This window comes from Stomoxys calcitrans, chromosome 2 (genome assembly GCF_963082655.1).
Source record: "Stomoxys calcitrans chromosome 2, idStoCalc2.1, whole genome shotgun sequence".
Classification (NCBI taxonomy): Eukaryota; Metazoa; Arthropoda; class Insecta; order Diptera; family Muscidae; genus Stomoxys; species Stomoxys calcitrans.
In genome coordinates, this window is record NC_081553.1 from 138,498,769 (window position 1) to 138,510,796 (window position 12,028).

The 12,028-nt window shown below is 40.2% G+C and overlaps 1 protein-coding gene and 1 long non-coding RNA gene across 2 annotated transcripts; one reads left to right on the top strand and one right to left on the bottom strand.

Annotated features, from left to right (window-relative positions):
* Positions 1 to 6,302: 6,302 nt before the first annotated feature.
* Positions 6,303 to 7,228, bottom strand: LOC106085588 (putative lipoyltransferase 2, mitochondrial). Its single transcript, XM_013249901.2, has one exon. The coding sequence runs from the start codon at positions 7,174 to 7,176 to the stop codon at positions 6,421 to 6,423; it is 756 nt and encodes a 251-aa protein (XP_013105355.1). The 5' UTR covers positions 7,177 to 7,228; the 3' UTR covers positions 6,303 to 6,420.
* A 3,150-nt stretch (positions 7,229 to 10,378) lies between these two features.
* Positions 10,379 to 11,110, top strand: LOC106085589 (uncharacterized). Its single transcript, XR_001220991.2, has 2 exons — positions 10,379 to 10,625; positions 10,702 to 11,110. It is a non-coding gene; the product is annotated as an uncharacterized LOC106085589 (long non-coding RNA).
* The last annotated feature ends 918 nt before the right edge of the window (positions 11,111 to 12,028 follow it).

Consider the following 12,028-nt stretch of genomic DNA (forward strand, 5'->3'; position numbering starts at 1 on the left):
TAATTCGCACAATTAATAATATGTTCAACGTATGCATTTTTTACCAATCACTTGCCATAATAAAAAAACTCGGATTTCAATGTTAAAAATAATTGTATTATTAATCACAATCTGTATTATTAAACAACAATTTAATTCGCACAATTAATAATATGTTCAACGTATGCATTTTTTACCAATCACTTGCCATAATAAAAAAAATCGGATTTCAATGTTAAAAATAATTGAAGCAAAAACATCCTTTAAAAAGTTTTTTATAAGTCAATTAAATTTTTAATCGGTGGAATTTAGGTCTACATTTTTGATGTGTAGGCGAATTATTGGCGCCTTCAAATAACCTTTGGCCAACTTGTTCACACGGCGATCGGTCCTTTGGACCGGATGGAGCTTGCTCACCTACAGGTGCTTGACGAGGATCGCCACCTCCACATGAAAATGTGGGTACAAAAACAACAACGTTTCCGCGGCGATTGGTCCTTTATAGCGGAACGAGCTTGCTCACCCACAGGAGCTTGAATTGCAAATGTAACTACAACAACACCATGTGACAGTAATTTTTTAACAGACTCAGACAATTGTTTGTCCGTTATGACACCAGGCCTCTGGTGGGAATCGAACCGACGACCCCGCACAGATAGTCGGAGGACGCCACCGGGCGACCATGTGTTATGAGTTTAATATTTATACGAAAAACGAATATAAAAACAAAATTAGCATCTAACAACGTCCATTGTACTGATTTTATACTGGTGCAAATAAAAATAGTATTTCATTAACTTTTAACCATTTTTACGTCTAAAAATTACATTAAGATTTCATTGCAGGATATTGTCCGGCTATAGACCGCTTTGCACATTTTCTATTCAAAGAAAAGTAAAGCAAAACTAATTTTTTAAAAGTCAGTACAAGTGTGATACTGCTAAAAGCATTTGACTGGCTATCTGGCTGGCTTTGTCAAACGGATCAATTGTGCTCTACATGCCATTTAAAATAGTTTGGGTTGAAAGCATTCTTGCTTCACACTCGCTATAGGAGACAAGTAAAACCTTACTTCTCTTGTTCTAATTAAAATCATCCACCAATGCTATTACATAGCAACAAATAAAAAATTTGTGCAAAACTTTGAGCTCCAATCTCTGTGGTCTCCATAGCTGCCACAAGAAGCTTAGCTGGGAGTAACCGGGTGCGTCCACAAGTTGCGGATATTGCAACTGCAGTCGGGGACAATCAGCAATCCAATGGCAGCCGGTTATACGCACCGGATTGGACCGATGGAATCCTTCACGTGTACGTGTACGTGTTCGTCGTTTTTTCGGCATGGGACCGGAGTGCCTTCTACGCACGCTTCTGGTTCATGCCAGGATTGAAAAGAACCTCGGACCCAGGTTCTGTTCGGTTTGCCGGAACCGCCTTCATCATCCAGCAGCTCGCCAGACATTTCCATTGCATTTCCTGATCACCTGAGTGACGTATCCTGGCAAGCCGCCATCTCTTTGGGGTCAGATCACCTTATTCGATCACCATAATTCGCACCATCGACCGACCACCAAAGATCATAACCTCTGAGCGCCGGACGTTTATCAATCAGAAGAAGGCTGATTGGGCTGGCTTCAGAGAGTATATCAATCGCCGCTTCAAGGAACTGCCACCCCCCGTGGATGTGCTAGTTGCAGAGAGGAAATTCCGAGATATCATTAACGCAGCAGCCGCTCGCTTTATACCAGCCGGTCGAATACCCCAAGTGCGGCCCAATTTTCCGGCGCAGGCAGTGGTACTCGCAGACGAGCGTAATGGCATTCGTTGTATGGACCCCACTAACCCCAGAATCAGCGAGCTGAATCTGGAAATAAACAGGGTAGTCAACGAACATAAGCGGAATTTGTGGTTGGAACACTTGGAGCAATATAACTTAAGTACCGGTTTAGGCAAGCTGTGGTCTACTATTAAGTCACTCGTGAACCCCGGTAGACGGAACGACAGGACCTCAGTCACTTTTGGCGAAATAACCGTGACTGATCCGAAGAGATGCGCCAGGTTGTTCATCCGTGAATTTGTTGTGCATCCCGAGAGTGACAGGGCAAAGAGGAGAGCCATTCGCCATATCCGTGGTCTCCGAGCCGATGGACAGCCAACACAATTTACAGCGGGCGAAATTACGAATGTGATCCGTGGCGCCAAATCATCCAAGGCTTTGGGTCCCGACGGAATCTCTACATTGATGTTGAAGAATCTGGATTTACCTGGAGTTGAGTACTTTACTACTGTCCTCAACCTGTCTTTGAACAGTCTTATAGTTCCCGATGCCTGAAAAATGGGCAGAGTGATCCCGCTACTGAAGCATGGAAAGGGCCCAAGTTTGGGGGAGTCGACCAGACCGATCTCCCTTTTCTCACCAGTAGCAAAGACGCTTGAGGCATTACTCCTCCCGAGCTTCAACATGGACATCGAAGACTGCACAACAACTGCTTTTCATGCCATCACAGCACTCATTTGTTGTGGCTTCAATCAGCTCAGGCCATGTGATAGGAGAGTCCTCGTGGCACTGGACTATCAAAGGCATTCGACACGGTCAGCCATGCCATATTATTTGAGGACATCGCCAAAACGTCCCTCCAGCCAGGCCTGAGATGATGGGTCACGAATTATCTGTGTGGTCGCCAGTCATTTGTGGAATTTAGGGATAAGAAGTCGAAGCACCGTAGAGTGAAACAGGGAGTTGCCCAAATTGGGGTGATATCTCCAGCACTGTTTAACCTCTACCTATCCTCCATTCCACCCCCTCCAGACGGCATAGAGATCGTATCATATGCGGATGATTGTACGATCATGGCATCAGGCCCCCCACCCATTGATGACATCTGCGATAGGTTGAACGTCTACCTCAACGAGCTTGCCTCATATTTCGCTGCAAGAAATCTGAAGATATCCACCACCAAATCTTCAGCCACATTGTTCACTACAAATACGCGTGAGGTGAATACTGAGCTGACTGTGATGGTCGATGGAGAATTGATTCCGACCATCAAGTGTCCCAAAATACTTAGCGTCACATTTGACAGCTCTTACACGTTCTCCCCACATGCCACAGCAATCTGCGATAAAGTCAAAAGTAGAAAGTCAATTGCTGGCCAAAGTAATTGGCCGGTCTGTGGTAAGTTATGCAGCGCCAGTGTGGTCTCGTCAACTTTGTGACACGCAGCGGAATAATATTCAGATCTGTCAGAATGGCGCCCTCCGAACTGCGACGGGCTGTCTCCTCAGTTCTCATGTGGACCACCTCCATCAGGAGACAAAGATCCTACCGGTGCGAAGACAACTACATGCTGTCCAAGCAATACCTTTTGGGCTGTTATCGCAGAAACCATCCAAATCATCATCTTGTGGATAGATATCCATCTCCCAGAAGCCTTAAGGTAGATCTACATGATCTAGAGCGTGAGATTCAGCGTTACGGCATATCAAGCGGGTCTAAACAACATTCATGCAGACACGGTAGCAGATGCGGTAATTGGCTACCGGGTGAATGTAGTCCTTGGAGAACGACCGCCACCTATTGCACCCGAAGAAATCGACCCCCCCCCGGCAAACCAGAATAGTTCTGGCTCAATTACGTTCCGGCAGACGCAGCCGCCTCAATTCCCACAGAGCTAGGTTTGATGCCGACGTGCAAGATGTATGTCCCGATTGTAACCAGGGACCGCACGATACACGTTACATGTTTAACTGCCCGGCCAGATCCACTCGACTCAAACCCAGATCTCTGTGGACGCACCCCATCTTAGTCGCAGAGTTCCTGGGTCTTGACACTCAACAGAATCATGCAGACGAAATATAGAACACAACAAACTGCTACAACAGCAACAACGGTTGGCTAACAACTGCAGATTGCACATTTGTCACGGATACAATGTGCTACGTAAGGATCGCATGGGGGAGGAATGGAATGGCGCTAGTGGCCCCAACATGGAGTGTCTGGGGATAGCAGTCAAGTCCGATACTGCCGAGAAAGAGCTATACAACGTGGACATACCGCCAGTTGGTAGTTTTGACCACGTAATTGGCCAAGCGTACAAGCCCGTAGTGGGCTACCGTCTCGTCATAATCATCTAGTTCTAGATTAATGCGCATCACGTTTCATGGCATTCTCCCCTAGGTAACGACCAGCGGGGCATAGCTTTGGCAGAGCAGATTGAAGGTTCCATGTTTTACATGGTGAATGAGAATGCCCCCACTAGTATTACGAGCAGGTGAAGCAGCTCGACAGACATTTCCATTACATCCCCTGATCTCCCGAGTGATGTATCCTGGAAAGCCGTGATTTCTTTGTAATCCACCTCCCCATAATTCTCACCATCGACCGACCACCCGACTTCATAACTTTTGAGCGCCGAAGGTGTTAGTCAACAGAAGATCGATTGGGTCGGCTTTAAAGAGTACATCAATCGCCGCTTCAGTGAACTGGCACCCCCCTCAAATGTGCTAGTTGCCGAGAGGAAGTTCCGAGGAATCATTAATGCAGCAGCCGCTCGCTTCATACCAGCCGGTCGAATACCCCAAGTGCGACCCAATTTCCCGCGCAGACAGTGGTACTCGCAAACGAGCGTGATGGAATTCGTTGCATTGACCCCACTAACCCCAGAATCAGCGAGCTGAATCTGGAAATCAACAGGCTAATCAACGAAAGTGGAATTTGTGGCTGGAACACTTAGAGCAGTGTAACTTAAGTACCGATTTAGGCAAGCTGTAGTCTACTGTTAAGTCACTCTCGAACCCCGGTAGTTCCGAGGAATCATTAACGCACCAGCCGGTCGAATACCCCAAGTGCGACCCAATTTCCCGCGCAGACAGTGGTACTCGCAGATGAGTGTGTTGGGATTCGTTGTATTGACCCCACTAACCCCAGAATCAGCGAGCTGAATCTGGAAATCAACAGGGTAATCAACGAAAGTGGAATTTGTGGCTGCAACACTTAGAGCAGTATAACTTAAGTACCGATTTAGGCAAGCTGTGGTCTACTGTTAAGTCACTCTCGAACCCCGGTAGACGGAACAACAGGACCACAGTCACTTTTGGCGACGTAACCGTGATTGATCCGAAGAGGTGCGACAGGTTGTTCAACCGTCAATTTATTGTGCATCCCGAGAGTAAAAGGGCGAATGGAGGAGAGCCATTCGTCGTATCCGTGGTCTGCGAGCCGAAGAGCAGTTATCATATTGTTATTTACCGTAGACAAAGTTACGATTGTCATCCGTGGCGCCAAGTCATCCAATGCGTTGGGCCCGGGCTGTGGTAGGTTACGCAGCGCCAGTGTGATCCCGTCAGCTGTGACAGGCAGTGGAATAATATTCAGATCTTTCAGAATGCAGCCCTTCGAACTGCGACAGGCTGTCTCCTCAGTTCTCACGTGGATCACCTCCATTAGAAGACAAAAATCTTACCCGTGCGAAGACATAACTACATGCTGTCTAAGCAGTACCTTCTGGGCTGTAATCGTAGAGACTATCCAGATCATCATCTTGTGGATAGGTATTCACCACCCAGAAGCCTTAAGGTAGATCTGTATGATCTAGAGCGTCAGGTCCAGTGTTACAAGAGAGAACCTCTGGATCAAGCGGTCCTATACAACATTCATGCGGACACGGTAGCAGATGCGGTGAATAGCTACCGGGTGCATGTGATCCTTGGAGAACGACCGCCTCCCATTACACCTGAAGAAATTGACCTCCCCCGGCAAACCAGAGTAGTTCTGGCTGAATTACTATCCAACAGATGCCGCCGCCTCAATTCCTACAGAGCAGGGATTAATGCCAACGTGCAGGATGTACGTCCCGATTGTGAACAGGGACCACACGACACACTTCACCTGCTTAATTTCCCAGGCAGACCAACCCGTCTCAGACCTAGATTCCTCCCTAGACACTGAAAAGAACCAAACAGACGAGAGATAGAACACAACACACTGCTACAACAACAGCAACCAACAGTATCGAGAGATACTGTGCTGGGTAAATACTGTTTAAATACTGACTGTTTTCGTGCCTTTAAATAACCAAGGGCCATCATGTTCCCGCGGCGTTCGGTCGTATAGACCGGAACGAGCTTGCTCGGCTATAAGAGCTTAACGAGGATCACCACCTCCACATGCAAATGTGACTACAACAACAACAGATATTTTGGATAGAATGTCAATGCAAAGTTGAACTGGCTAGTTTTCAACATCATGTGATAACAGACAACAATAAACGCCTAATCGTGATTTGCACGATAAAGTACAAAAATAAAACAGCACTTATCGGCATCGATTTACAAAAGTTGTCATTCGTAATACAAATGTTTATTTCGATGGCGTTGTCAAACAACAAATAGGTAACCACAATCGACCCATATGGGTACTATATTTAGTTATGCCGAGTAGCCTTCTTACGGGTTTTTTGAACAAAATTTTAGTGACAGTTTTAGTAAATCGCTTGAAACATGTTTAGGGCTTTCCTGGACATCGCATTGAAAAACTGTTGAAAAAGTTTTAACCAATTGTCGTGATGTTTCCTCAACTGTAACTTCTCTTTTGAGTTCCTGGCTCAACGACGTAACCCCTTTTCCTTCAATACCACAGGGAACTATATAATCAAACCATTTTAAGTCGGTGCAACAATTAAAGCCGATTCCATGAGTCGTAATATATCGTCCGCCGTGAACGCCAATAGCGCAAATTTTACGGTCTTTAACCCAAATTCCAGTATCTTTCGTAGTTGTTGCATCGTTAAGACCCATTTCCCTGCAGGTTTTAATGACCATAGTTTCCAGTGTAGACACATACCACCTCATACTGGGATTGAATTGTTTTAAGTGTAATAAGGGATATGCCACGAGTTGACCAGGACCATGGAAAGTAATTAGGCCACCGCGATTTGTTCTGTAAAAATCCGCTCCTAGTTTTAACAACCTCTGTTCATCCTTTATTGTATAACATTTGGTTCTTATACCTATCGTAAAAACCGGGTGAAACTCCTGCAGTACCAAGTAATTCCGGAAATCTGTGTGAGGTTCATTAGGCTGATGCTTTGTCAGATATGTTTGGAGTGCCAAACCACTTTCATACTTAATTTTGCCAACGTTCAAAATTGTAACCAACGGTCTTACTTTAGTCATTTTAGGATATTTATTAGAACTGCACATACTTCCACAGATTCCACAGATGTTTAATATAGGTAGATGTGTTTTGCGACTCTTTAAATATGAACCAAATACAGGGCTGCCAGATTTATTTGGAAGAAAATCAGCGCTGTAAACGCAGTATGCCCCTCTGGCGAAATGTTCTTTACCATAAAGGTTGGTACTACAATATATTCAGTGTTCGCGGTGAAACTCCATATCATGATATATTCATTTACAGGTAGTCGCAGTTGTCCATTAACAAAATATTGACTGCACTATCTGTTAAAATCAATGATTAGTTCAACTCTGATTTTGTGAAAGAACGTGTTGTGCTTTTGAACATGCAATTACAAAAACATTACTTTGATACAAGTGGAAGATGCTGGCAAAGGCTTTAGGAAAGTTGTGCTTATGTTACTTTTACTAGTGAAAATTCTACAAAATATTATTATTTTTACAAATAAAAGCTGCATTCGTTTTTTTAATAGTTTTGTGTTTCTTTATTTTTTAATTTCGAAGGGGTGGGTTTTGGTTGAAATAACAAAAACATGCATGAATTTCAGTAAGATCCACACACTCACATTTGTGTATATACATGCATGTAAGCAGCTGATAAATTGGTTTGTGGCATATTAATTTTTATATATAAATGGCAACATTTTAGCCAATGAAACCCTAAAAAATTTAATGTGGTAAACGTGTCAAACCAATGAAAAAACAATTTTCGGAAATTTTTTTCCAAAAAAAAAAGTATATATTTATTTCCCGGTAGTGGCAGTTGTCCAACAACCAAATATTGGGTCAAAATCAGTGATAAGTGCAACTCTGATTTTGAGTATGTTACCAGTTCGCGTCAGTTTTCGTTATGTGTGTGTTAGGGTTCTTAACTATAATACACACACAACCAAAACTCGTTGGCAGATAGTGCACTTCGCGGGAAAAAAATTGTACTCAGCTGTTTCCTACCTGGTAACTATGTCATGGTTCCAGCCTTATGAAGTGCTTTGGCATATTCTAAACGAAATTTTTGTTACCGGTGACGTTATACAATGTTCAGACCAAAGCTGTTTTGAGAAAGCGACTCGTTGTCTTTTTATAATGCTCTGAGAGCGACTTGTTTTTCCTTTACAATTTATAAGGGCAAAACGACTAGATTGTCACAACATCAAGCCATTCAAAACATGTGGCCCCAAATGAATGCCTAAACTGCGCTAAATAAACACAGCCCTGAATAATGTCAAAAAATTAAAACTGAATTTTTACCAAAAAAAAAAAAATAAGGTTAAAACCAACAATATTTGTTCTTCACAGCTGAAAAAGCATATTATATTCGTTTTTCACAGTTGAAAAAGCATATTTTTCACGGTAACTTTTTAAAACACTACAAAAACCCAAATGAAAAGTAATAAAAATGTCCATAAGTAAAGGCTGGTACCACGTTCTTTTTTACGTAAAAATTTCGGAAAATCGTTCTTTCGGTGGTTTGACAAGTTTGATAATTTTTGGGTTCCTTTGGCCAAAATGTTGCCATTTACATATTAAAAAAATAATATGACATCAAACAATTTATCAGCTGCATACGAGCATGTGTACACACAAATATGAGTGTATGGGTCGTACTGAAATTCAAGCATGTTTTTGTAATTTCAACCAAAACCCACCCCTTCGTAATTAATATATAATAAAACACAAAACAATTTAAAAAGAAACAAATGCAGAATTTATAAATAAATTATTATTAGATTTTGTGGTATTTTCACTGTTATAAGTTAAATAAACGCAAATTTTCAAAAGCCTTTGTCAGCATCTTCCACTTTTATCCAAATATTTTTGTTGTAATTGCAAGACCAAAAGCGCAACACATTGTTTGATAAACCTTATTAGATTGATTGATTTGAATGTTGTTAAAGAAATATTTATTTTTCTTTCGAGTATATTTACTTATATTAAAAAAATACTTTCTTATTTATGCATCCACAAACACTTTATTTCCACCCAGGTAAAACATCACTAACACTAACAAACACCCAGTTGCCCAGCGACTGTGGTTGTGCTCTCAATGGGCGTCCCGAAATGTAAACACAAGTTATAACGAAACGAACACATTTCGAACATTTTTGTAGCGAAATTTCGGGAACGGTAACGAAAATTTCATTTATGATATGTAAATACATTTCTTATAGTAACGACAACTTCGACAGAGGTGCATACAGCGCCTTAAAGCAAAAATACGTCTCGAATGAACTCAAAAAATCTAAACAATCCATTTTCGCGGCAGCTATATTAAATTTACTTCAGGTTTGAAGTGTATAGGGAGTAAATATAGGGTCAAGTATAGGGCTGAATCTTATATACCCTTCACGGTGGATCGCATTTGTCGAGTTCCTTAATTGACTTTTTTAATATATGTATATATATCAGGATTCATCTAAAAAGGTTAAGGCAAGCGATCATCCGACATAAAATTTTTTTTAATTTTTGGCAGTACTTGTCATTGAGGTTATCAACTTGATCCCTTTTTTTGCATTCATTTGTTGTTTACGTTTTCTCCTGTATGATCACATTTTCAATCGGCAGATTTAACATTCTTAATGATTTTCGTGGAGACTATCCACATTATGTTTTCGCATGTGACCTAACCTTCAATTAGTGAATCCTCTATATATATGAGGTAAACCAAACATGATATGGGCTATACTTGTCTTGGCTGTTAGAAGTCGTAGAAAAATACCACCTCCAGAATTTCAGGGAAATCAAATAAAAATTGTGGCTCAGAGTGTCAAATTGGGAGATCGGTTTTTATGACAGCTATATATATATATATATATATATATATATATATATATATATATATATATATATATATATATATATATATATATATATATATATATACTCGGCACAGCTGTTGGAAGTGCAAGTTCTTAAGCATATATATATATATATATACATTTGGTTGCCCAAAAAGTAATTGCGGATTTTTTAAAAGAAAGTAAATGCATTTTTAATAAAACTTAGAATGAACTTTAATCAAATATACTTTTTTTACACTTTTTTTCTAAAGCAAGCTTAAAGTAGCAGCTGATAACTGACAGAAGAAAGAATGCAACTACTGATTCACAAGCTGTGAAAAAATTTGTCAACGCCGACTATATGAAAAATCCGCAATTACTTTTTGGGCAACCCAATATATATATATACGGTATTGATAGTAAAACAACAATACCGGATGGTATGGTGTGAGCACTTTGATACTGTTTTTTTTATTTTTTCGAAGTATTTGGAAATTTCTGTATTTTTTCCCCATTACATATTGAAATATTATATAGTCCAGGAGAATACGGAAGAATTTTATAAGTTTTTGTGGAGTGAAAGAATTTTTGCAAGAGAGTTACATATTTAATTTCAACAAAAAGACACTTTTTATATTTGGACTAAACTGGATACAATGGCATTTTTATATTTATCTGGTAAGTTAGTATGTTAAAAAAAATAAATTCTATAAGAAAAAATTATTTATGTATTATTCTTTTCTTTTGTGTGTAGAGTTTTCGATATATCAGCCAGACGAGGCTTTGGGATGCCTGTGGTATCCTGCAGTCTCCTTTATAAAAAGCAATAACAAGGTCCAACATGTAAATAAATAAATGGCGTAAATTTCCTGCATCATAATTTAGAAGTCTATGATGAATAAAAATTTCTAAGCCTATGCGTAGCCAAAAAAATCAATACATTTAAATTCAAAGAAATTTCTCCTGACTGCTTAAGAATATAGAAAGCTTTCTTCAGCTGAATATGAAAACTAATAACATTCAGTTTAACAACGTCTTCACGAGTACTTCAGCCCTGATGAAAAATTTGAAGCCATTTGGATGTCCTTTTTTCTATTTTCAAATCCTAAAATAAAATTAAGGTCCAACTTCACACAACAATTTACTTGGAAAGGACCAATTAATCATTTTGTTTTTATTTTATATTGTTTGGGTCTTTTTACTATCAATTCCATAATTTAAAATATTTTAAGCCAAAATTCATCATATTTGGCATAATTATAATTCAAACTTTCAAAACACTTAAGATCCTTACTTCAAGCGCTTGTTGGTGAGGATAATAAAACTGTGATTATAAACTTATTTTTTTATAACCTACTGGCTGACCCGGGCCCGCTCCGCTGCGCCTTCTTTTACTTTATATGGAACAAAAATTTCCTGGGAATAATTATTTTCGAAAATCTTTTAGTGAAATACCATGCTAACTTGACTAAGAGTTTAACAATATAAGTGCCTTTATCTGAATCTCATATGATCTTTATTGGTCTACGAATTTAAGTTTGGATGTAAGGTGTACTCCATTCTTAAAATACTTCATTTCAGCCAGATATTCTCATGATTTCTGATTTAGTGGTGTTTTCGGGGGATAGGTGGTGCTCTTCTCTCAAATACCATTTATTTAAACCACGTATTGCCATTGGCTTAAGAGGAGTTTACAGGATGAGGCGTCCCCTAAACACATGGTCCAAAATAGGTTATCAAATTCGTTTTTTAATTCAAATACCTTTCATTTGAGCCACATATTGGCATGGTCGAAAATTTTTTTCCCTTTGGGGGTGTTTTGGGAAAGGGATGATGACCTAAATACATGGTCCTACATTTGGATATCAAATTCGTATTCTACTTCCAAATACCTTTGTTTGAGCCCCATATTGCGATGGCCAGTAAAAAATTGCTCTTTGTGGGATATTTTGGGAAGGGGTAGGCCCCCAGAAAATTGGTCCCGAAAATGGGTATCAATTCTTGCTCTACCCCCCAATACCTTTCATTTAAGCTCCACATTGACATGGTCATTAAATTTGCCCGATTAAGGGGTGTTTTGG

Bases quoted from the DNA above. Each gene is read 5' to 3' on its own strand.
- LOC106085588 (XM_013249901.2), bottom strand. From the start codon at position 7,176: ATGTGCAGTTCTAATAAATATCCTAAAATGACTAAAGTAAGACCGTTG.